We start from the raw sequence: 26,481 nt of genomic DNA, 5'->3' as shown, positions 1-26,481 counted from the left end.
CACGGTTTTGTGTTCAAAAGCAACTAGGTATTTGCCAAAATTATTTTTCATCAACCGAGCAAGAAGGGACCAGATGAAAGACTTACACCTATCTGTGTCAAGTAGGCATTGTAATTTCTCAATATGGATTTTAGAAAAAGATCGGTCATCTCCCACCTCACATCTGTACACACCACCACCCGATACACTCCTCTTGACTTGTGAAACAACTGAGTTTTAGAATACTTTAGTAAGTTTCTGAATATTAAAAACTGAGTACGAACTGAATAAATCAACATCAACAGCTGTTTAACAGTGATAAAATATATTTTTATTTACTTTGTTGAGTCAGAGGGTCATAAAAAAATTATTGCTAAAGTAGATATCAGGCAAACAGAAAGGTGCTTTAGAAGTCCAGTTACCTTGGAGTTTATTTAAACTAAGAGGAAAAGGTCATAATGTTTTCATGCAATACATACTTGGTTCTTTAAATAACAATTGTGACAAATAACAAAGAATTATGGAATGCTGCACTTGTGATCCATACAAAACACCAACATTTTGGATTGTACATAACTTAAAGAAATGTCTCAAACACTTTTTGAAATATTGTAGCAGCCAATACATGGAGGCATGCCTTAGGTGGGCACAGAAATGCAGTTTAGAAAAGAAAAAGAAATACCACACTGGAACTACCCAATTTCTTCAAAATCACTGAGCAAGAAAAGCAACATTGAACTTCCATACCGATTTTACACAACTTTTATACAGTACCTTGACTTAAATCCAAGAGCCAAAGTTAAGACTCTCCTCCTCTATTTTTGGTAAACAACTGCATGGTAAACTTAGATGACTCTTCCCCCTGGATTTTACCTGGGAGTGGCCTTTTTAGTTTTTTACTTAAAAGAGGGCAGGTTTGGCACTTTTATACTGATGTCACCAATGTTAATATTTCTTGGGATCTCAGGAAGATTCATATTCTTTACAGCTGATACAGCACGGGCTGGAGCTCCCGCTAAGCCAGCCTGTATACAGAAGCAAATAAAAGAAAAGAAAATGTACAACTCAGGTGTAGCTCGTCCGAAAACACTAAAAATGGAGGACAATGATAAAAGATTTCATATAACAAGCTTAGAGACCAGATGGTAGTCGGAACTGGTATGGGATGGTTACTTTGAAATTCTAATCTATAAAGAGAAAACAGTTGGCACATTAAAAAATACAGTGAATACATGCAATGATAAGAATGTAAAAATCAGACACAAATTAGCCTGCACTACTTAGATGTCACATCCAATATTCAAATGACAAAAGCTAGATCTTCACCTATATCTTCACTTACTGACTTATGATATAAGCACGAAGCATAGTTTACATTAGTTTCCTTTTAAACATCTCTTGCAACAATCATGATAGATTTGGGGGTTTTTTTTGCTTTTAAAACAGCATTGATTATCAAAATGTGCCGTGAAATAAAAACTGAAAGTAATAGATCATACTTGTTTAGTTTCTTTACGTAGGGCCAAACCCTTAAAGCATTTCAAAACAAATTTTTTAAATTATTTTAAATTGTGGAGGCTCTTCTAAACTTTTCTAGGGAAGTTCTAAAACACCGGTGGGTGGGCGGGGGGGGACTCAGGCTTTTAAAGTAAAGCCTCAGTCCAAAGAGAAAAGTTCTGCCTAAAAATTAAACTGCAACAAAAGGATCTTTCCAACCTTCGATGTGTTAGAAAAAATACAATGAATGATTAAAAATACTGTCACATAAAGTAGATCCAACAACATTGTTCAGTTTACAATATGCAAATTTGGAGAAAGAACAGCATAAATGCAAAAGATAGTATTTATATAAATAAATGAATTTTAAAACTTCTAGTAGCATTAGTGTACAATATTTCACTTTCATCTTAGTAGGGATATTTATATTTTGTGAAACAATTTTGAAAGAAAATATGATTAAAAATAAAAGAAAAAGGCATATATATCATCTTTCTCAAATAGCTACAAGAGTCTTCATACTTTTACGGTTTAAGTTAGATTTAGATTTCATCAATTTTTATTCAGGTGATATAATAAAGTCAACAAACACATCTGAATTCAGTGGCATACATCTTGACAAAAGCAGACAATTAGGTAACAAAAACAAATCTTCCACTTTGCTTAAATCACATATATGAGACAATGTCTGTGTAATTAGAATTACTAGTTTTAATGTCCCTTTTTGAAATTTTAGGTTTTTTTCTCTTATGTAATCCTACCTCTTTTGTTAATTAAAATAATAATAATAATAAAGCTGTTACCTGAGAAAAATCTTGACTGATACAAAATAGGCCAGTGTAAACTATTTGCTGAATAAAGGATACAAACATTGTTAAGCAATGAAATAAAAGCCACGGATTATCAACTCAGAATTGAAAATAATAGAAAAATCAGTAAAATATTAATAATAATAGATATGGTCCACACAGGCAATGACATAAATGAAACACTCCATATCCAATTAAAGAATGAATAGGGCTGGAGTATTCAATTTTTATAATTTAATGGAAGTTGTTTTTGATTGACCCCTACATTTATACCTACCTGAAGCAATGCAGTTATTTTTATACCCCCCAAAGATGTTGGAGATACGAATAGGTATTGTTTAGGGTAGCATGAATCATATTCAAAAGGGTCTTTAACCTGATTATTTCAAGTTCAACATCTAGCTACCGAAATTTAGAATGGTTTAGGATCAAAGAAAGATCCAGTTTAAAGAGGTTTACCATCTTGTCAAGGCTCTCTTCCTTTTACCCAAAAGTATGTTGTCGGCCAAGGAACAAAAATTATTTTATAAAATTATAGACATCCTGGAGCTAGTATCAGTTTTCCAGATAGAAGGATTTTGTAATTTTTCTAATTAAAAAACCAATTTGCCACGATTTTTACTTGGATGTGTCTCACAGGGTACAAATGATGAGTAGACTATAAAAAAAGTATTTATAAGATATTTGAATATAAATATTTTAAAAGGCATGAACTATTAGAGGATTTTTATTATTGAGATAGAGAGAGAGAGAAGGTAGATATGTGTGTATGTTTTACTGGATGCTATGATTTTACTTTTATAAATAGTAAAAATAATTTTTTTAGTATTAAATTAAATGTCATTGTCAAGAAGCCTTCTTTTCCATAATACCCTGTACCATGAACAGCTAAACTGAACTTGAGTAAAGAAAATGAGAATAAAAGTGCATCCTGTTAAATTTCTTTAGATTAAGTCGTTTCTTTGTGACCAAAGATGGTGTCGACTGTTGGCTGCTAATGAGAATACATAAAGTCAATACAGCAATTGATTTAAATAGCATATATGTGCCAAGTTCTTATTACGTAAAACCAAAAGAAGTTTCTAAGTACAACAAACTACAATTCCTCTAAACATAAGCAGCAAGCCATAGACATGCAAAGGATGGCCACTATTCAGAACACGCAAATGAATTAAAAGAATCAAATTATTTCTCAAGCATGTTCAATACTTCTGTGTAGTATGTCATGAATTAAAATGGTAGGAAATAAAAAAATTGTAATGCGTACTTCAATTTTTAACTAAACTAACATTTTAAGAAATCAGATTTTGCAGAATATAAAACATAAAAAAATATAAAAAGAACTGTTGATCAGTAAGTAGGTGCTAAAATGAGTTATATATAAAAACGTAGGGCTTAAAAATAAAAGACTTCTCAGGTAGTCAACACCAGAACTGCTATAAAACAAATTTCATTTTCAGACTTCCATGAAAGTTAAGTCTGCAACATTTTTATGAAAGAATAAAATGTAAAAGAGGTAATTTGCCATTAGGAGACCAGTTTGCCAACAGAGAGGTATAAAATAATTTTCATCTTAGTTAAGATTTTTTTTTCAGTAAGATATATTCAAAGCAACAAGATAACTTTTACTAATTCTTTTTTTTTGAACACTAAAATTTACAGAAATTAAGCTTGCCTGACTTGTTAGTATTATGTACAATTTAAAATGTAAAATTAAGTTATTTCTGACAGTACAACATAGCTCTTAAGGATTTAAGATTACACAGCTGACACAAAGCAGAAATAAAAAGAATGAAACCCTACTGGAGAAATAACTTGTTTCCATCTATGTTATTATACTCGAGCACCACCATGGCGGGTAAACTGCAGCAACTCCACTAACAAAAATAAATATATGAATCCAAAGCAGTTAAGAGTATGAACTGGATGAAAGAATGAAGTACAGTATATAAAAGAATGGTCATGTTTTCTCTCCCATGAGATTAAATAAATTAACAGAATTAAGAGAAAGAAAACAAAATGAAGTCTGCAAGTATACCAAAATGAGGCCAAACAGATAGAAGACTTATACAGACATACTCTCAGAAATTTCAAGCACTTGAATCACAAAGATAATAATGGATGGATATGATTTGTTTTTGATTTTGTTTTTAAATTGCCAGACCCAAAAATAAACAAAATATGTGCAAGCAAAAGTGAAAAAGCAGCATTACTAAAATATATTTCAAAGAATCGGAAGGCTCCCTTTTCCTTATCATGCAATAAGCAATTAACTTTCTCGAGGGGAAAAGGAAAGAATCTAGATGTTTATTTAATCTAAGACATATATTAGTATCCTACCATCTTAAAATATTTTCTCAAGCTTGAAATGCAGAGTAAGATGGTAGTGGGAATAATTTGTACATACTAAAACTTTACCCACCCTTCCTGCTGGAAGGTGCTATATGCACATTCATAATTTTGACCTAACAGCAAAGTGAAAGAACATCAACATTAATAAACACAGTATTAAATGGTTTCAGACTCAAAATCATTAACAAAATAATGGCAGCTTTTGAATTCATGTTTTGAGCAAAATAGAAAATTCACTATTTTAATTTATGAATGTAAGGTAGAATAGCTTTTAATCTGGGAATTTGTAATAGGCTTGCTCTTTGCTTTAAAGGCAGTGCTTTAATATTTCAATTCCAAGGTTAGAAATGCTAATGACAACCCTCTAGTGAGTAAGAACTATAACATTTTATAAAAAAATTTATCAAAATTAGAATATTTAAAAATTTAAAAGCCTTCCAAATTATATAATCCATTTAATATAATCTTCAGTTATAGTTTTAATTTCTAGCACAGCATTTGCCTGTGTGAAATAAATATAGCAGACTAATGCCCAATTCATGGATTTAATGTAACTAATTCCAACCATTACAAGTGAACTCAGGGGTCCTCACCATAATTTTGTAGAAGAACAGAGTAAACAGCATGTCAAGGTAAGAAGCAGAACCAATTCACAAGCTGACTTTCCAGCATCATTATATTAGGGCCACTTTTCTTATTCTCTGCTCTTTGAAAATAGATACTTGATTTAAAAAAAGAACAAGAAAGCTAACTACTAGTTCTGGTGATGGAAGTTAAAGACCCAGGTGGTTCTTTGCTAGAAAATGACAATTTAACATAAATTAAAGACTAGACCACAAAAATTGGCAATGATTTGGATCAGTGGAATAAAGGAAACAATTATGTATTTTCTATTACCGGGATAAAGTAACACAGACCTAAGGACCACAAGTGGTACTCCCAGCTTCATGACAGAGCCTACCATCTTGGGATAAGAATTAAAAAGCCACCTGTATGTTGCCACTTCTCAAACACATCCAGAATGATACTTTTAGTGGCTAAAAAGCAATGCCAAATTCTCAGTGGCATTTTTCTAATTAGTGAAGTGGGTAATCCAACTTGTTGAATTTACATAATTTTTTTTCCTCTTTGGGACTCAATAAAGTATTTTCACTTTGAAATTTTTTGTTTGTTTTATTGATTTTATTTATTTATTTATTTATTATGTTATGTTATGTTAGTCACCATACAGTAGTACATCATTAGTTTTTGATGTAATGTTCCATGAATCATTGTTTGCGTCACTTTGAAATTTTTAAATGGAGGCCTATAAGCATTTTCATTTTTCATTTTGGTACAATATTGTACAAAAAAAAGCTGTTCATCACCATTTAGATTGAAATTTTTAAATAAAAATTTACACAATTAACTTAGGGTGTAAAAAATGCATAGGAAATGCCAGAGAAAATTTAGTTTTATAAAGCTAGGAGTCTATTAAAAACATTTTCAGTAAGAGGCAATATGCTTTGTAAAAATGTCCAAGGTTAACAATATTTTACTGAGTCTCACTTATTATGGTGTTTGGATGTCAGACGGTTGCTACCCTGGAAATCCGTTTTATTTTGGTCAAAATATTTAATTCCAATTTTTAGAACTTTTAATTCAATTTTAGAAGATATGTTATCTTACACTTTTTGTTGGCCACTTTTAATATGCCCTTGTTAGTCAAAACCATAAAAGCAATTCTGTTAAGACTTTGGACCTGAAAACCATTATGTGGGGAAAAAAGCACTACTTAAAAGTCACTATTCTAAGCCTTCATTGTTTCTCACTTTGTATGCAAAACTCTAAATGTTCAGCTTTTGGTTTTCAAATGCACAGCTTTCAAAACCCAGCAGGGATTTTATGTTAGAATCCTAATTTAGAAAGACAAGAAAAAGAACTGTGAGAGTTAAGATTAATTCTAACATATGATTTTTGAAATAAACTCTACATTTTTATATACAAAGTAAACCTGCATTTTTACAAATGTAATTTGTCAGTTAAATGACAATGTTTAAAAAAAGAACAAAAAATTTAAACTTTCCTTTTACAATGCAGGCAGACAAAACAGAACAAACATGACATCAATGAAACACTAGTAAAATACACTAAGTCCAATAAAAGATGAAGAAACTACAAGGAGAAACTAGAATGAAAAATAGGCTACAGGGACTACATGGGTTCATTAACACAAAGAATTTTTGAGTCTGGCCTAAATAATTAATTGCCTTTGACATCATTTTGCTTTCCCTTTGTTAAAGTACAGTTTTCTCAAAGTCAGCAATACCTTGTCTACCTGTCCTGTCTGGGAGATTGAAAGATAAAGGTCTGTAAGAGAGAAGAATGGAAAGAGCTAGAAAGATCAGGATGTTCGGAAAAAAAGAAGACTGACTTAAAAAAGTAGTGACTATATTCAGACCCATTTATGCATCTTAAAAATAACATGACATACACAAAAGCTAACAAGTCTCCCCAACCCCACCCCTCTACCTCCACCCCCAGGGAGTGCTTTTATTCCTTGGAAGATTCCTGAGTGCCTCTTACACTTCCCCCAAATCCCACCATCCTCGCACCCAGCTTAAACCCTCCTTTGCCCAGACCCCCATGTCATAGCAAACCAGGTTTCTGTCAAATCAGGATAGATGGACATACATTCAGAGCATATCTTTGTTTGTCCTCTCTTTAAAGATCTGGGAGATCTTTGCTTCTACCTGTCTAGGTTATTAGGAATTAAGCTGGTTCACTTTCCATTGTCACTGGAAATATACTATCTTTAAACCAAAATAATAAAGTCTTTGATTTCTGACAAAGTAAAGGCAACTAGATATATCCATGCTATATCTTAAAAGTGGTATCTTAATTATACCCAGACTGATTTTTAAAAGATAAATGCTATTCTAAATACCACTTAATCTTAAAAGTATGATAACCAGGTCTTTTCATCAATCATGATATTCTGGATTTTAATTATTTCTTGACAAGTTTTTGCTTGCATAATAAATTTTAACTAAAATTTAAGGAAGAGTCAGATTAATTAAAGCTTATAGTGTGTTCTCAAATAATTTTGGATTATTCTGCAGTCATATATTTGATATATATATCCAGTTTAAGTAACATGGGAACAGAATCCATATGAAAACTGACATTTCAATGTGTCTGGAATAAAGGTGGTAGTCTTCCAAACAGATTATGAAAATTACTGAAGAATTACACAAAGTCAACATTTTTGGCATAATTTCTTAAAATATGATCAGGACTAAATGGCTTCATTTTGACTCAAAATCCTACTTTATAACTAAAATATTAGCAGACATCACATATGGAGAAACACTTGATGAAAAACATAATGTTGTGGTCTACTCCCAGACTTGAAACCTATTTTCTAGTAAAGGAGAAAAACTAATTTGTAGCAGGTAACTGCTGACTGTACAAGTTAAAAGATGATCAGCAGATGAAAAATAGCAGTACCTCTTTCACCAGTATTTAAAACCATTTTAAATAGAAATGTTTCTGTGAAGAGATTTTCAGTTACAGTATTCTGTTTCCATTGAAAATGTAAACTTTGTATTTTACTGCTCTTTCTTTACAGATAAGGAAAAATTGCCTCATTAACAAAGTTATACTGGACAATCAGAAAGCAAATATCCATTATGCAATTATTATAGGTCCTTCATGACTTTTATCAGTATTATAAATAGCAAACCCAGGACAAAAAAAAAAAGAGGACACCATCAATGAAGTTAAAGAACCTGGAATATGAACATTCCAGATAAAAGGTTAATATATTTTTTACAGATGATTACACAGAAGTCACAAATTACCACATATCCATTCATTTTTGACAGATTATTAATGGATTATGTCACTGTCTCTTGGTATTTAGAATCTATATCCATAGAGTTTTGTAAAGCAAGTTTTAACAGATTACATAAAATTTGAGTTATCACTTAAGACTGTATAGCTCAGAGGTTATAGTAAATCTTTTACCATACTAAATAATGTAAGGCAAACCAACTATACTAAATAATATTCTGAGTTCTTTTCCTTGTCCTAAAACAAAACCTTCTGTATTAATCGTTTTTCCTTTTCAAAAACCAGTATTTTAAAAATTGGCTATAGAACACATAAAATATAACTAGTTATTTAAAAGAGTCATAACTATAAGCTCTTCACCATTACAAGCCTCTCCTTTGGGCAACTCACAGGGATGGTAAATAGAGATATAAAGAAATGCAGGGCTATTTTACTTTAAAATAGAACACTGGAAAATGCTTTTATATAAAGCTTTAACTGTTCCTAACCCTCAGATTTTGGATTTATCCATCATCCTGTGTTTCATTCAATTCCAGTGAGCATAGCATTCCATTAAACTGATCCTTTAAAGTGCCAACAAGATAAAAATTCTTTAGAACTCACCTGTTGTAAATTAATGCTAGCATATTTTTTAATACTTTGCTGCTTTTATAGTAATGATTACTTTAAATCAATCCAACACCTGAGCTTGTACTAATAATTATAAGTAAAATTTGTTTTTCTAATCTTAGTTATGACTATAAATACCAAAGGTAACAAGTATAGTGTTGAACGACATGTCAAAACTATTCATCTTTCTAAACTTCTGCCCGAGTAATAAGAAACCACCAAAACAACGTGAACTTCAGTGGCTCAGCTAGTGCTTGTTATTGATATTCAGCCTAATACTGGAGGAAAGAGTCATGAAAATTCTAAAGTAGGATTTTATACAATGCTAAAGTGCTGGTTGATCCTCATGCACCTAATAACAGCACAAAGCTAAGCATGTGTAACTAACCAAATCTTTCTCCTATAGAATGCAGAAAAAGCCATGAATGCATGTATCATTGTGTAAAATATGTGACTTAGCCAACTGTCAGTGACCTCTGGGAAGGATCCAGAATTAAAAGATTAAGGCAACGAATTTCTTTTTTCAGTGTTCACTCAGGCTTGCAAAGCACCAATTATAACTTACAACATTACTTCCTCATGAGAATTCCATTTCCTCTTCTCTCCTTTTTCAGAAATAGTTCTGTGACACTAAATTTATATATCTTTAAAATATCAGGTCTAAGATTTCCTTGATGATTACTAAGGTTTTGTAAAGCAAATACTGATTTCATTATCCAAACATATAATTTCTTTTTTAAGCTGTTAAGAATCTGAAATTGTGTTTATTACCCAAGGCAGTTAACAACCATGGCTAAAAAAAGAGAACATGAAACTATCAGATAGATAGCCGTCACAAAACATTGAACATACTAAGATATGTATATTCCATTTTTAAAAAACTGAATAAGCTATCAGCTGTACTTAAAGGGTGATACTGAAGGACAAACAGTGAAAGCTACACATCATGCAAATTTATGATCATGCTTACTACCTCCATTAACCAGAGTGCTTTCCATTCTTACCTCAGATTTCTCCAGTTTATTTTGTGCATCAATTTGAGTAACAATCTCATTCATGTTGGTCTCCAATACCATTCCCCCCATCACCATTTCTGCAAGAATATTGTGAACCTAAAGGGAAAAATAATACACACCCATAAAGAAAATTCACTACAAAAATGTTTCATCATTCCAGCAGCTTTCGTTTCAAACACTGCTGTGACTATTTCATAAGTATGAAGTTTAAAATAAAAATAATTTGGAAGGCTCCTAATCCACGTTTGCTACTACAATGCAGCCTGAGACAGCCTCTTCAAATCTTAGTTTAATGGGCTGTAAAACAGGTATTAATAGTGTCTCCTTCCTAGACTGTTGAAAAGATTAAATGAGGTCATCCATGGAAGTGCTCAGAACAAAGTAAATGATCCATAAACACTACCTCTTACTGTAACCAGTTTAATGCTAAAAAAAATTATCTACCATGGCCTTTTATGACAGATTCTTAGCCAATAATTATTAAGTTGTTTTATGCTCAAGGCATTTAATGAAGCTATGTGGCACTGTAACAAGCTCCTGATTGAAATAGAGTAAAATTTCTTTTTATTGTAGGTACTTCAATAATGTTTTTGTCCCAAACACATCCATATATGTAATACTTAGATTTTTTAAATTATCAAATATACATCTTACAATCACTAAAAATAGCATCTTCCACTGGGGAGAAAAAATATAATCCAGGTGTTTTCTTCATAGGTAGTTACTGAATCAAAAATCACCAACTCAAAGCTGAATTAGGGTATCACAGAATAGCATACTTTGCTATAATTTTTAAAAAAAACAATGTGGTGGTATAAAGAATGGAGACTCTGAAATTAGGCATGAATACTGACTCTACCACGCACTGTATGTCCTTCAGCACACACGCACCTGTTACCTTATCTGTAAAATAGAGATAAAAACAGTATAGACACCTCATCCGGTCATCAGAAGAATTAAATATTTCATGCAAAGTTTGTAGCAGAGTACCTAAAAGATACTATAAAGTAATTTTAAGATTTATTTATTTTAGAGAAAGAGTGTGTGAACATGGGGGTAGGAGCAGAGGGAGAGCGAGAATTCCAAGCAGACTCCCTGCTGAGCATAGAGCCAGACACGGGGCTCCATCCCATGACCCTGAGATCATGACCCGAGCCAAAATCAAGAGTTGGCTGCTTAACCAACTGAGACACCCAGGCACCCCAAGTAATTTTATTTTAAACAAAAACTGGTCTTGGTTAAATATGTAATTATATGATTCAGTTTTCATTCCTTTATAAGACTGCACACAAATGTATTCATGATTTTTAAATCCTATCATTTACTAATTTTTCATGCTGGAAAGATGGACATCTCATGTTACAACTCTTGAAGAAAGAATTAATAGAAATTACTTTTCCTAGAAAACAAAACAAAATCAGAAGCCACAACTGTTTTAAAAACTAGTGCTAAAAAAATAAATAAAAACTAGTGCTAAATATCATCACTCCTAACTGCTATCCCTTTTGTGACTAAACACCACTTATTGGAACGATGTTTTGGTGCTGCACTTAGGGTATGTATTTAATTCTCACCTTAACCTTTGTTACAGTTGAGAGAATAAGCCAGCTTGCTCAAGACACATAAGCGAATGTGTAGCAAACGATTAAATTAAAACCTAAGTCTGAGTGACCCAAGTCCTATTCCTTGCTTTCTTCTGTTAACAATACATGAAATTGGGCGCCTGGGTGGCTCAGTTGGTTAAGCGACTGCCTTCGGCTCAGGTCATGATCCCGGAGTCCCGGGATCGAGTCCCACATCGGGCTCCCTGCTCGGCGGGGAGTCTGCTTCTCCCTCTGACCCTCCTCCCTCTCATGCTCTCTGTCTCTCTCTCAAATAAATAAAATCTTTAAAAAAAAAAAAAAACCAATACATGAAATTGATACAGCAAATTAATTTTTAGTCATAAATCTATGAAGGTTCAATTAAAGGTCAAGAAGGTGATTGGATGATAAAATATAATTACCCTACAACAGCTAACAAGTATCATGGAGGAAAAGTGTTCAGAAAGAAAGGCCATGGCCAGTGGACGGATTCGTTAAGACTTGTTTTAGCAATGGAACTTCCCCGCTTCTTTTTAAAACAAATTCTCATGAGAAAGCACAATTTGTAATGCTGATAAAAATTCAACAACTCCACCAACCCCATTTTGCTCAGGCTTATACATTTACTACTGCCTTTCCAGAAATATCTCAGAAACACATGCAGATTAGTGGAAGACATAGATTTCAGTATTATAGAAATGTCTACCAAGGTTAGGGGTATTAAAATATGAGTAGTCTGCAGATGTGGGTCATATGCAAGAAATTCTAAGGACATATGTCAACTTAATAAGGACCTGGATGTAAATTTGTCTTCAAAGTAAAAATAACTCCTATGAAAGCAAACTCAGAAATCTTGAGAAGATAAAAAATACAAATGAGAGCCTGTGAGCTAAATCCTTAAGCATAACCTCATTAGAAATATAATAAATGCCTGAAGAATATATTCTAGGTGAGGAGGTACTATACATTATGTAGAAATTCCAGGAGGTAAACAGTATGGGAATGAGAATTACTAATTGGGAGAGGAGTCCAACATTATCAAGGTCATGGTGTTCAAATAAGGTATGGAGGGATCATTTAGAAGCTGTCTAGTGACAGAAAATTTCATGTTCCAAGAACTGGGAGGAATTTTCGGCAGACTTAATAAGAGAAAGAAGATGATAAAAGCTTTGTTTTTAGCTTAGCCCTAACACATATGGCTGACATGTTCTAGTATTTTGTTTTACAAATTTTACCTAAAACAACTTTTTTTTTTTTTTTTTAAGAGAGAGAGTTTGCAGGAGGGGGGTAGGCAGAGGGAGAGGGAGAGAGAGAATCTCAAGCAGGCTCCACACGCAGCACAGAGCCCAACATGGGGCTGGATCTCACAACCCTGATCATGACCTGGGCTGAAATCAGGAGTCAGACACTTAACCAACTGAGCCACCCAGGCACCCCTTACCTAAAACAGATTTTAATGGAAATAAAAGGGTGACATTATGTTTGAAATATAACTCATCTACTAAACTGCTTTGATGTCCACCTAACATAAAGGTTCAATGAGTTTTTAATCCCCTTTTCTTGAATTTTTATAGGTATTTAAGTGTTTTTTTAAAAAAATAGCAAATACCACATTAGTAATGTATTTTTGCTTGTTTGTTTTTAACTATATATGCCCTATCTACCCAACCACATAGCTTCTTCTAGGTCCCTCTATTCAAAGATAATCACAGTTAATTAGATTTTAAACAGGCCCTCACTATCCAAAAGTTCCCCTTACACCCTTCATTTTTAAAAAAGACCTATGTTCATACCTGCTTTTGCCAACTGAAAGAAATCCAAAAAGAATTTTCACTTCTATGAAAGGGTAATTGCTTCTTTGCTTTAAGCCATTTTGGCTTACAAAATGTTTCAAAGGAACACTCTGCTTTTGGACAGCAAGGGAAACCTGCATAGCCTTCATGAAAACTTCTTATGCATATACTTGGTATGTGTGCGTAAATGTTATGTTTAATTTACACAAATGAGATCATGTAACATACACATAAAGTCACAGTTCTGCAAGAGACTTATGGACTGAAAGAGGCTGCAGAAAATAAGGGTGTGAGTTAAGAAAATAATAAAAGATACTGGTGCGAGGTCTATGTACAAGAATGATCAACAAAACTTTGTTGGTAAGAGTAAAGAAACAAAAACACAAAACTGTAAAATGGTGAATCTACACTACTTGTTTTACGTTTTTATTCAAATTCCAGTTAGCATACAGTGTATTAGTTTCAGGTATACAGTATAGTGATTCAACACTTACTTAAAACAGCCGGTGCTCATCACAAGTGCTCTCCTTAATCCCCATCACCTGTTTCCCCCATCCCCCCATCCACTTCCCCTTTGGTGACCATTGACTTGTTCTTTATAGGTAAGAGTCTGTTTGGGGCACCTCGCTCAGCATTCAGCAGGGAGTCTGCTTCTCTCCCTCTCTCTCTCCCTCTGCCCCCACCCCAAATAAATAAATCTTTTAAAAAAAAAAGAAAAAGAAAAAAGTGTTTCTTAGAATGTACATTATTAATTACCACACACTTAAAAATGAGACATCTACAGTTTCCTCAGTCATACAGATTATTAGATGAAAAATGACTGGGATAGAATAATATCTATAATATGGTCCCACTGAGATTTACAAAAAAAAAAAAAAATTACATACACATACACACTTAAATATACCCAGAAAGTTCCTGGAAAGAAACACAAATACTTTTCAGCCATTTACCTACTGAAGGATATCTTGGTTGTCTCCAAGTATGTGCAATTATGAAAAAAGCTGCTATAAACATCTGTGTGCAGGTTTTTTTGTAGACTTGTTTTCAACTCCTTTGGGTAAACACCAAGGAGCATGACCGCTGGCTTGTACAGTAAGAACATGTTTAGTTTTGTCAGAAACTACAATACTGTCTTCCAAAGTTGCTGTACCGTTCTGCATTCCCACCAGCAATGAATCAGAGTTCCTTGCCAGCACTAGATGTTGTCAGTGTTCAGGATCTTCGCCATTCTAATAGGTGTAGAGTGGTATTTCACCGTTGTTTTAATTTTCTGCAAATATTTTTAAAGTATAGTAGTTACCTAAAGAATGGAACTGGAAGACTGAGGAAGAATAGAGATGTGTCTTTCACTTTATAGTTTTTGTTTGTCTAGGTTTTGAAAACTTTTAGCATGAGCATGTATTAAAAAAAAAAAAAAAAAAGCTTGGTAAAAATAAAAGAGTGACCATGCAGTAATTCAGAGGAATCGTATTAAAGGCTATAGTTGTGCATATACTGAAGTTATTTAAGAGGTAGCACAAAGGTGAATATTTGTTAGTGATAAGACAAGCATGCCACTTTTTTCATGCTTTTTTTTTCTTAAAGATTTTATTTATTTGAGAGAGAGAGAGCACACAAGCGGGAGGGGCAGAGGGAGAGGGAGAAACAGACTCCCAGCTGAGCATGGAGCACGAGGCAGGGCTCGATCCCAGAACCCTGAGATCATGACCTGAGCCGAAGGCAGATACTTAACTGACAGAGCCACCCAGGCGTTTTATTTTTTTTAACGTTTCAAGTTTTTAATTAAGTTCTAGTTGGTTAACATACAGTGTAATACTGGTTTCGAGAGTAGAATTTAGTGGTTCATCACTTACATGTAATACCCAGTGCTCATCACAAGTGCCCTCCTTAATGCCCACCTCCACCCAGCCCATCCCCCATCCACCTCTCCTCCAGCATCCCTGTTTGTTCTCTATAGTTCAGAGTCTCTTACGGTTTGCCTCCCTCTTTTTCTTTCCCCTATGTCCATCTGTTTTGTTTCTTAAATTTCACACATGGGTGAAATCCTATGGTATTTTTCTTTCTCTGAATGACTTATTTCCCTTAGCATAATACTCTCTAGCTGCATCCACATCGTTGTAAATGGCAAGATTTCATTCTCTTTGATGGCTGAGTAATATTCCACTGTATATATATACCACATCTTCTTTATCCACATGGACACGGGCTCTTTCCATAGTTCGGCCATTGTTGATAATGCTGCTATAAACACCGGGGTAGATGTGGCCCTTGGAATCAGTATTTTTGTATCCTTTGGGTAAATACCTAGTAGTGCAATTGTTGGGTCATAGGGTAGTTCTTTTTTAACTTTTTGGGGAACCTCCATACTGTTTTCCAGAGTGCTGCACTTTGATGCATTTAAATAGTAAAAATTCTATCTCATATACGTGTCAGTGCAGAACTTGGAGACTTTTGCTTATACTACTCTAACTTATTTAAGATTAAATGGTCTCTATATTATTTTATTATTATTTATAAAATATATTGCACACTGTGGGTATCTAATAAATATTATATGCAATTTTTTCTTCAAAATTATTTATCTCAATAATCTCAAAGTTCAAAAGTTAAAGAACAAACCATGTGTGTTTTTTTTTTAGCAATTTTCACTACCCCATTAGTAAACCATATTTATTAAATATTTTTTTAAGTTTTTATTTAAATTCCAATTAGTTAACATGCAGTGTAATATTAGTTTCAGGTGTGCAATATAGTGATTCAGCACTTTCAGACATTACCCGGGGCTTAGCACGCGTCTATTAAATACTTATGTAACGTGCTTACAGAGAGCCGCATATCCTGGTGTGAGTGAAGCAAACATAATCATTGAAGAGGAAAAGGAAGACTAAATCAAACACATTTCACCTTTTAACAATAACAAGCCCTCTATGAGACTGAAGGAAATATAAAAAAGGATAAAGGAAGGAAAGGTCAAATTATACAGATTCCTTTCTATAGTCAGTCACTTGTTTGCAAAAAATAAAAGTTACTTTGCTATAACTTATGTTAGAAATGAAGTTCTCTGCACCAAGTATTTTTTACTTTGACTATATTAATATCTGACTATAGGGGTGGTCAAGTAAAATATGGCATAGCATTCTGTTTAATTCTTCACCTAAGAATAAAGCTAGTATGTATGTACTGATATGGTTCATCTAAAGACTGATGAAGTTAATAAAGCCAGGCATAGCACACTGTACGAAATAAAAACAAACTCGCCTGGGTGGCTGAGTCGTTAAGCATCTGGTCATGATCCCAGTGTCCTGGGATGGAGCCCCGAGTCAGGCTCCCTGCTCAGCGGGGAGCCTGCTTCTCCCTCTCCAGCTCCCCCCTGCTTGTGTTCCCTCTCTCGCTGTCTAAAAAATAAATAAAATATTTTAAAACAAACAAACAAACTCGATCACTCACTAAACCAAGAGAACTATGCATATCTTTGAAAATATATAGGAAAAAAGTCTAGAAGCCTACCTAGCGAAATTATTAAAAGAAATTACTTTAGGGATGCAGGATGGGGCTGAGTGGGGTATAAGGACGGGGACAAGGTAAGAAGAACTTTAATGTTTAATCATACAGTCTTTAGTATTGTTTGACTTCTTTGTTTCTAAAGAAAGATAAGTATTATTATTGTAATTTTAAAATAATAAAATATTTTACTATGGATAACAGTGTAATGTTCTTTAATGGTTGTATGTCTGTCAGACGGAGACACAGACACAGACAGATATCACATATCCTCCTAAAATAACTATAAACTTCTTGAGGAATGGGATAAGGGCCTATTCTTCATATAACCCTGCAGAGTGTTAAGCACTCAATAAATATTTTGTAAAATGTGTTTTGCAAGGAACACCTCCTTCCCCTCTGCTTGCAGAAAAAGATACCATAAGACATGATTTTTTAAAAAGATTTATTTATCTTAGGGATATATATATATAGAGAGAGAGAGAGAGAGAGAGAGAGAGTGTGTGTGTGTGTGTGTGTGTGCGCACGCACAAGCAGGACAGGGAGAGGAAGAGAAATCCCAAGCAGACTCCGCACTGAGTGCAGAGCCCCACACAGGGCTGGATCCCACAACCCTGAGATCCTACCCCAGCCAAAACCAACAGTGAGATGCTCAATCAACAGCACCATCCAGGTGCCCAAGACACCATTTAAAAAATATATTTTATTTATTTATTTGACAGAGAGAGAGAGAGATAGCGAGAACAGGAACACAAGCAGGGGGAGTGGGAGAGGGAGAAGCAGGCTTCCTGCTGAGCAGGGAGCCTGACGCGGGGCTTGATCCCAGGACCCCGGGACCATGACCCGAGCCGAAGGCAGACACTTAACCGAATGAGCCATCCAGGCGCCCCTAAGACAACATTTTTTAATTATTAAGGATAGCCACTTATGATGAAATGATCAACTATTTTCTTTTCTTGAACACAGGTTCTTGCTGGCTGTTTTGTGTGTGTGTGTGTGTGTGTGTGTGTTTAGATTTATTTTGAGAGAGAAAGTGAGTGAGCCAGAGTGAAGGGAGAGAGAGAGGGAGATGGGAGAGAATCTCAAGCAGACTCTCTGCTGAGCATGGCTGTGGAGCTCCATCTCACGACCCTGAGATCACGACCTGAGCCGAAATCAAGAGTTGGACACTTAACTGACTGAGCCATCCAGTTCTCCCAATGATCAACTATTTTAAGTTATGTTAGAAAATTTCAATTTATATACTTCTGTTGGTCATGTTGTTGTTACTAATTTGATAATAAAATTTTAATACATGTATTTGCTAATAAAAATTTTAAACAATGTACCTAATCTATTAATACCTGTATTTATAATTCTAATTGTTGTAAATAGATCTCTCTTCACATTTTGGTATTTCTTCAAATCTAAACTACAACTGATTATTTAAAAAACTATTATTTTACATACTACTGAAAAGGAAAAACACTGCCAATTAAATTATGACAAGCTATAGAATGTAACTTGAATCCCAATCTCAAAAGTGTTACAATGTGAGAGAAAGCTGTAATTTTAGAGTCAGTGAAATATGGTATTTGCTCATCATTTTTAGCCCCACACAGGTTGCTAAATAAAATAAAAGCTATAATGAAAAAACTTTAGTAAAAAAATGAATGTTTGGGGGGTTTACTGGTGTCACTGCCAACAGTAAAGAAAAAAAAGCTTAGCTTCAGAAATATATCCTCTCAAAAGATACTTATCACAATTTCATTAAATCAAAAAATGTTTTTAAATTTTGCTGTAATTATTCTCCAAATAGGATATCTGACATATCAAAGTGTTATACAAATCAAAACTTTGAGCTGCTAATGCTATTAACCTTAAGAAAGTGCTTGCTAAGAAAATAATCAGTTTTAGAGTCATCTGGTTAATATTATCTTGAGACTGAGTCAGCTGAGCAGGTTCTGCTGCTTAAGAGTACTATTCCCCCCAAACTACTGATTTCTTTCCTAGTATGTGGTCAAAATGACATATAATTATAATGTACCAATATATCAATATAATATATATCATGAAAGAAAATCCTAAAGAATGACAATTTTGAAAATAATTCTGAAAGGAATTAGTAGTATATTTTGTTAGCCTATCAAAATATTGATACAATTTTCAAGACAAAAATAGAAAGGGGAAGTATATAACATATTAATAATAATGAAGCCATTTGTTAATTGCTGACCAATGGAAAGCAATAGGGATATAGTAATTCAACGTAATAAGTAAGAGTAAATCTATTTTGGTACACTATGCATTTTATACGAACATTGAATACGAATATCTCAAAATCTGAAAATTCAAAATATTCAAGTCTGATTAAAAAATTACAAAGCTGGGTGCCTTGGTGGCTCAGTTGGTTAAGCGACTGCCTTCGGCTCAGGTCATGATCCTGGAGTCCCAGGATCGAGTCCCGCATCGGGCTCCCTGCTCGGCAGGGAGTCTGCTTCTCTCTCTGAACCTCCCTCCTCTCATGCTCTCTATCTCATTCTCTCTCTCAAAAAAAAAAAAAAAAAAAAATTACAAAGCTGTTCTACTTTCTATTCTATATTCCAGGCTGAGTGTCAAGAAATCCCTTTTAAAAGCTGCTTATTATAAAAGTCAGAGCTGCTCATTAAAAGATCCAAGAATACTCCAACTTTCTTTTATCCTTACCCACAAATTTACATCTTTGTTCTTCTTCCTTCTTTAACTCATTCCTTCTTATATCTCATATTTCCTTCTGTGTAATGTACCTTCCTTTAGAATCTCCTTTAGTAAAGGCTTGCTGGTAGCAAATTCTCACATTATTTTTCTCTGACAATTCTTGTAAGATATTTTTTTGACTTGAGATTTACAGTTGGACAGTTATTTTCTTCCAACACTAGGTTTTCTAATTTCTGTGATTGCTGTTGAGAAATCATTTCCCAATTTAATCACTGCTCTTGTGAAGGTAATGTTTCTTTCATTTCTGGATGATTTTAAGAGCTCTTTCTCTGCTCTTCAATTGTACTATCATTATTCTAAATGTAGATTTATTTTTATTTATTTCGCTTGTGATTCTTTAATCTGATTGGTATCTTTCTTTAATTCTGGCAAATTCCCAGACATTAGATACCCAGATATTATGAATATGCCTTGTTCTTTCTCTCCTCTTCTTCTGAAACTAAGAATAAATGTTCATTAGACCTTTCTTGCTCTATCCTCCCGAGTAACCTGTAAACCATCTTCCATATTTTCACTCTTTCTTGTCTTTCTATGCTCCATTATGGACAACATGTTCTACCTTTCCTTTTACTCAGATATTTGTAATCTACGTTTATATGCATATTCATCCACTGGAATTTTCCATTTTGACATTTTTTTGCCTCTTCTAGAAATCCTACTGAGTTGTTTTTCAGATCATCTGGAATTTTTTTGTAATACTTTATTCATTGCAAATTTTTATCAGAATTGACTTCCTAACAACTTGCTCAGTTGATGGGGACAGGGGCTGGTATGCCTGGGGCCAAGATTTTGGCTGGTGCTGACAGGCAAAGTAGAGACTGGCATGTCTGGGGTTTAGCTTTCCAATAGCCCAGCTAGGAGCTTGGTTAAAGAAAGGAAGAACTGAGCAAATAAATAAATGCATCAGGAATAATGAGAACAGTAAGAGTGAGAATAATCAGAATAATCTTTCACTGTCAGAGTAGCAAGTTGCAAATATGGAAAAGGAGAAGGCTAGAATAAATTCTGTAGTGTTACACTACACTCTGAGGTATTATGAAGAACTCAATGATTTTTGAAATATATACAGATATAGAAATAGGTTAGGGGGTGCGTGTGTGCACACACATACACACATATCTACATCTATTTCCCAGTTTGGTTCAGAGAACCAGGAAAAATATAACCCTGGTAGCAATGAGCAAAAACGGTACTGAGATTGTCATTTCTAAACATCATTGTCCGAGAAAAAGAACCAGGGTTCCTTGAAGAAATAGCTGACTCAGGGCTGGACAGAAAACATGTAAGATGCTCTGTCCATAGAAAAGGCCTAGAAACAACGACCAGCCTCATAATTATGAGCACCGCCAGACTGTGGTTTCCATATACCATTTCCCACTAAAAGGAATCAGGGCTCTTAGAAAAAGTGGCTGATAACATGCCTAGAGTAGGAAATGAAGACAATGCGTCTGCAACATCTAGTTGTACCAGAACACAAAACGGCTGTAATAGCCCATGGAGGGGAGGGAATGGCAAAAGGACTCAGAAGACCACCTGAAGGGGCTCCCCCCTGGCAAACACAGGGCAATGTGAGCATCCAAAACAAATCAAAGTATGTTAAAATTCCTATGTCACAGGGAACTAAAACCAAACCAAACCAAAAAACAACAATAATCATTTTTGGTTGAGTATTAGGGAACTGAACTGTTAGGAAAACTGACAATATAGGAAATAATCTAGAATTTATCCTGCCTTTCCTATATAAACTGTACTTTTAAACCCATCATCTCTTTTAATAGATTGTTTCATTCAATTCACACGTAGTGTCCTGAATAATAACAGATCTACTTTAAACTGGTACTTTCACTTTCCATCATGAAGTTGGTTGATCAAATTTTATTTATATTATATCCACCATCTTTTAAATCAGAGATTCTACTGTTTATAATTTCATTAGGGATTATGATCTCTTTCCTTGCTCTCTTAATCAATAAATATGACTTTACTATTACTTATGAAACCTTTTTATGTGAGTGAGAAACCTTTCGGATCATATTTTCTTGGTGTATGTGCGCCATCTTCAGTCTCCACATCCAAACCAATTTTGCATAGGGAGGCTGTCCCACTACTTTAGGGTGACTTTGGGCCTAATCTAGTCCATAAGCAGGCTGAGGGTTGTGGGCAAAATTCTTTACCAGACCCTAAGGAAAAGTGAGCTGAGCCAGTTAAGAGATTCCTTGACTGCTGGAAGGTCCAGGGTGGCTTAAGGGTTGAAAATAATCCTACTTTCCTAGAAGGGCTTAAAGTAAGACTAGTATTGTCCTGGACGGAGAATGTCGGCATAGGAAGGTCTATTTGACTGGTCTCTGACTCCTGCTATCCTAAAGCTTTTGCCTCATTGCATTGGAAAAAATTAAAACAAGTATTTAGCCCAGAAAGAAGAGATATAGTTAATTTTGGCAGGTTTTATTTTTTATTTTTTTAAAAGATTTTATTTATTTATTTGACAGAGGAAGACACAGTGAGAGCAGGAACACAAGCAGGGGGAATGGGAGAGGGAGAAGCAGGCTCCCCGCAGAGCAGGGAGCCCAATGTGGGGCTCGATCCCAGGACCCTGGGATCATGACCTGAGCCAAAGGCAGATGCTTAACGACTGAGCCACCAGGCGCCCTAATTTTGGCAGGTTTTAAAACAATGATGCACTATTGTGTAAACGGAACAGGCTATACATACTCATACCGTATGATCCCATTTCTGTTTCTCTTAAAGACTTACTTGTTTCTGCACTTGTACAAAAAAATCTAGAAATACACATACTCTAAAATGTTAACACTAGTGTTAATTAAACAGTTAGACTGAGGTGGTTCTAATACCTTAGCAGCTTAAGTAAGCAAACCAGAACATGCCTATAAGAAATCAAAACCTAAAGACAACCCATCAGAGCCAATTCAGCTTTCCCAAATAATATAACTGCTTAAATTGTAATCAATCAGAAAATCCCCTTGCTTTGCTTCTGCATCTTTTCTATAAAAGCCTCTCCCCTAGCTCCTGTTGGTGAAGTACTCCTAACTGCTTCTGGTTTGGCGTGGCCCGATTTGAATCAATTTCTGTTCAAATAAACGTAGACATTTTTAATATACCTCAGTTTTTCCACTAACATTAGGCAATCTCTACAATTGAGATGACTTCCATTTATTTTCCATTATGTGCATTTTCTGATTTTTCTAAAATGAATGCATATCCATGTGAAATAGAAGTCTTAAAATAACTGTGTGTCATGTACAGAAGCTGTACATGAGTGGAGCTTAATTTCTCTATTAAGGAAATCTTTTATTCTCTAGGAAAAATGTGAGAACTTTACTCTTACTACAACATTTACAAGAGATTCCTCAATTTTCTTAAGAAATTGCTTGATTACATAAGCTAATGATCTCTGATCATTTTATTTTATTTTTTAAAGATTTTATTTATTTATTTGAGAGACAGAATGAGAGACAGAGAGAGAGCATGAGAGAGGGGAGGGTCAGAAGGAGAAGCAGACTCCCTGCTGAGCAGGGAGCCCGATGCAGGACTCAATCCCAGGACTCCAGGATCATGACCTGAGCCAAAGGCAGATGCTTAACCAACTGAGCCACCCAGGCGCCCCATTTTATTTTATTTTTTAATATTTCATTTATTTACTTGGGAGAGAGAGAGAGAGCGCGCAAGTGGGGGGAGGAGCAGAGGGAGAAGCGGGTTCCCTGGGAGGGGCTCGATCCCAGGACCCCGGGATCATGACCTGAGCCAAAGGCAGACACTTAACCGACTGAGCCACCCAGGTGCCTTGAACAGTCATTTTAAAAAGACCTTTTTTAAGTATTTTAATCCTGTACCAAAAGAGAATTTTGAATACTGCAAACCCTAATGCCTAAAAATAACAGAAGTTTCTCTAAGTATGAAAAAGCATAAGATACAGTGATTAGAGAAAAGCAGTAGAAAACTAAAAATAGACTCTTACAAATATCAAGTTTAAGTTCTCTGTCTAAAATGAGTTAATACATAAAATCAAATCATTTAGTAAATGAGAAATATAATCTAGAGGATTGGCTAATAATAAAAGTATTCTTTTGATGGTTCACAAACAATAAAATGCATTCTTTCCTTGTGCTGCATCTCGATTGTGGTAGCAGTTACATAACTCTATACACATCTGCAAGACTTAGTTAACTGTATGCTCAAAACTGCTGAATTTTAATGTGTGTAAATTACACCTCAATAAAGCTGATTTTTAAAAATCACATTTTCAGCTAAAATTTTCAGCATATTATTTCAGACTATTTTATTCAACGGCTTAATCATTCCAAAACAATCCGTTATGTTATATAAACTTAATACAGAAAACAATCTGTATATGGTAAAAGTGGACTCTCTTCCAAAATTCCTTATCACCAGCACCCAGTAATAGTGGCTGAAAAGTTCAGTCATCCTTCCCTCCTCTCAACTCCAGCTTTCAGCAGACCATCACGTCCTGCCAATTCACTTTTTTTCATCTCTACTGTATTGTATTGCCTTAGTTCACTTCTTTCCAGACTCCTGCAACAGACCCCTAATTGATACCCCTGTCTTTAATCTCCTACCTACCAATCCACAATCTTTGTAGTGTAGAAAAAAATGATCTGGCAAAAAACAAAAACCAAAACAACCCACCAGTGTTCAACAAAGCAACAATAAGTGCCAATAAACACTTGATTAAAAATATTAAAGTGCTTCAGAACGAAGTCTAAAATCCAAGGCACTGGGTGCCTAGGTGACTCAGTCGGTTGAGTGTCTGACTCTTGATTTCAGCTCAGGTCGTGATCTCAGGGTCCTGAGATCGAGCCCCACATCAGGCTCCATGCCCAGTGCGGAGTCTGCTTGTCCCTCTCCCTCCCCCTACTTGTGTGCGCATGCTCACTCACTCGCTCTCACATGTGCTCTCTCAATCTCCCCCTCTAAAATAAATAAATAAGGGGCGCCTGGGCGGCTCAGTGGGTTAAGCATCTGCCTTCGGCTCAGGTTGAGCTCCGGGTCCTGGGATGGAGTCCCACGTTGGGCTCCTTGGAGCCTGCTTCTCCCTCTCCCTCTGCCTGCTACCCTGCCTATTTGTGTTCTCTATCTTTCTGTCAAAGAAATAAAAACCATAAAAAATAAATAAATAAATAAATAAAATCTTAAAACTAATCCGTGCCACTAAAGGCACTTTAAACCTAGGCCGCCCGGATCTATAGCAATCCCCCTCCAAAGCCTGTACCCTATTTCACTGCCTCTACAGCCATCCCTCTCCATTTCTGTCAGTGAGACACCTATAATCCCTAAAAAATCCAAGTTCAATGTAATTCCTCCACTCACAGCCTCCTAGACAAAGGCAGACAGATCAGCTGTGTCCCCATTAACACTGAACACACGGCTACGTGTTAATGCCACGGTTTCCTCCTCTAGATGCGGGTCGTCTGGGCAGAGTCTGAACTTCACCAAGTGCAGTGTCTGGCTCATATGGAAATAAGTTATAAGTTATACTAAATAAATAAAGGAATAAAAATAGTTTTACTCACTAAATCCATTTTTACTTTGAGAAACAGAAATACAAATTACCATTTTTTCTCAGATAAAAAGTTTAGAAGATTTGACAATACAGAAAGTACCTTGTCTACATGGAAAATTAAATCCAGTTCACAGACATTTTCAAAACACTTGTCTAATGTTTCCACAAATACCTGAAGAAAAAGAAAAGAAAAAAAGGTTAAATGCTCTTGAGAACTGTATAAATTCACTCAAACCTATCATCTACAAAGGAGACAATTCTGAATTGTGAACTAACACTTTTCTAAACTCTTATTATCACATTTCTCTGTTTTAAATTAAATATTGTATTAAGTGTAACAGAAGTAATTACAGACTATTCTTCACGATAAGTACATTTCAATACATTAACATACAAAACAAAATAAACTGTGCTGAAAATAACTAAGAACTAGAAATTCTTAGCACCATTACTTTAAAAAACACTGAAAAATACTCAAATCAGGCTCTTTATCTTCATGTGAGGAAAAAGAAAGCGTATTGGAAATATTTACCAGGATAGATGGGCATAGTCCAAGCATGTACCACATCTAATGCAGCCAGAATTTTTAATTAGCAATTCAGTATAAAAGATCACTCAAAATTAATTATGGAAAGAGCAAAGACTTTGGAATCAGACCTACCTGGGTTCAAACTCTGGCTCCAATACCTTGTAGGGCCTTGTGTGGGAAAGGGTTAATTCAGCAGGCCTGGGATGCTCAAAACCTACACATTCCCCCAAAATGGCCTGTGTACAGACTAGCCCTTGGCTAGCTCCTGGGAACTGAGCTCCTGGGACCTGAGCTCCTGGGACCTGAGCTCCTGAGAACTGAGCTCCTGGGAACTGAGCTCCGAGCCCTTGCAAAGTTCTGCCCTTGGTGGCAGCAAATACCAGTCTGAGCAAACAGTTTATGCTAACAATGTAATTTATGATGAACATCTCCTTTTCTCTGAGGTTCTAGAGACTATGTACATAAGCAAGGTCAGTCACAATGGTGCTACGTGCCTATATGACTGACCACAACAAAAGTCCTGGGCACGGAGGCTAGGGTGAGTGTCCCTGATGGTGAACACGCTGCACATCTCTCCACAAGTCATTTCTGGGGGAATTAAATACCTCCTGTGTGACTACACTGGGCAGGAACGCCTTGAAGCCTGCACCTGGTTTTCTCCAGACATCCCCTCATGTGCTTTTGCTTCTCTTACTGTTTCT

General features: G+C 35.1%; 1 protein-coding gene across 2 annotated transcripts in view; it reads right to left on the bottom strand.

The window, feature by feature from the left end:
- Nucleotides 1-287: 287 nt before the first annotated feature.
- Nucleotides 288-26,481, bottom strand: part of AP3S1 (adaptor related protein complex 3 subunit sigma 1) — a 72,987-nt gene continuing 46,793 nt past the window's right edge. Inside the window, exons 4-6 of one of the 2 annotated variants that reach the window (XM_045891239.3) lie at nucleotides 25,352-25,423; nucleotides 10,085-10,192; nucleotides 288-1,004 (exon numbers count right to left, since the gene is read on the bottom strand). In XM_045891239.3, coding sequence (XP_045747195.1) covers nucleotides 876-1,004; nucleotides 10,085-10,192; nucleotides 25,352-25,423 — 309 coding nt within the window. In that variant the 3' untranslated portion in view covers nucleotides 288-875. The remainder of the gene's footprint in view (nucleotides 1,005-10,084; nucleotides 10,193-25,351; nucleotides 25,424-26,481) is intronic. The other variant, XM_045891223.3, reaches the window with a different exon arrangement.

Source organism: Mirounga angustirostris, unplaced genomic scaffold (assembly GCF_029215605.1).
Source record: "Mirounga angustirostris isolate CCGP_5_RB_7025 unplaced genomic scaffold, mMirAng1.0.hap1 SCAF_7, whole genome shotgun sequence".
Taxonomy (NCBI): domain Eukaryota; kingdom Metazoa; phylum Chordata; class Mammalia; order Carnivora; family Phocidae; genus Mirounga; species Mirounga angustirostris.
Note: the sequence above shows the minus strand (reverse complement) of the source record. Positions and strands in the feature narration are given on the sequence as shown.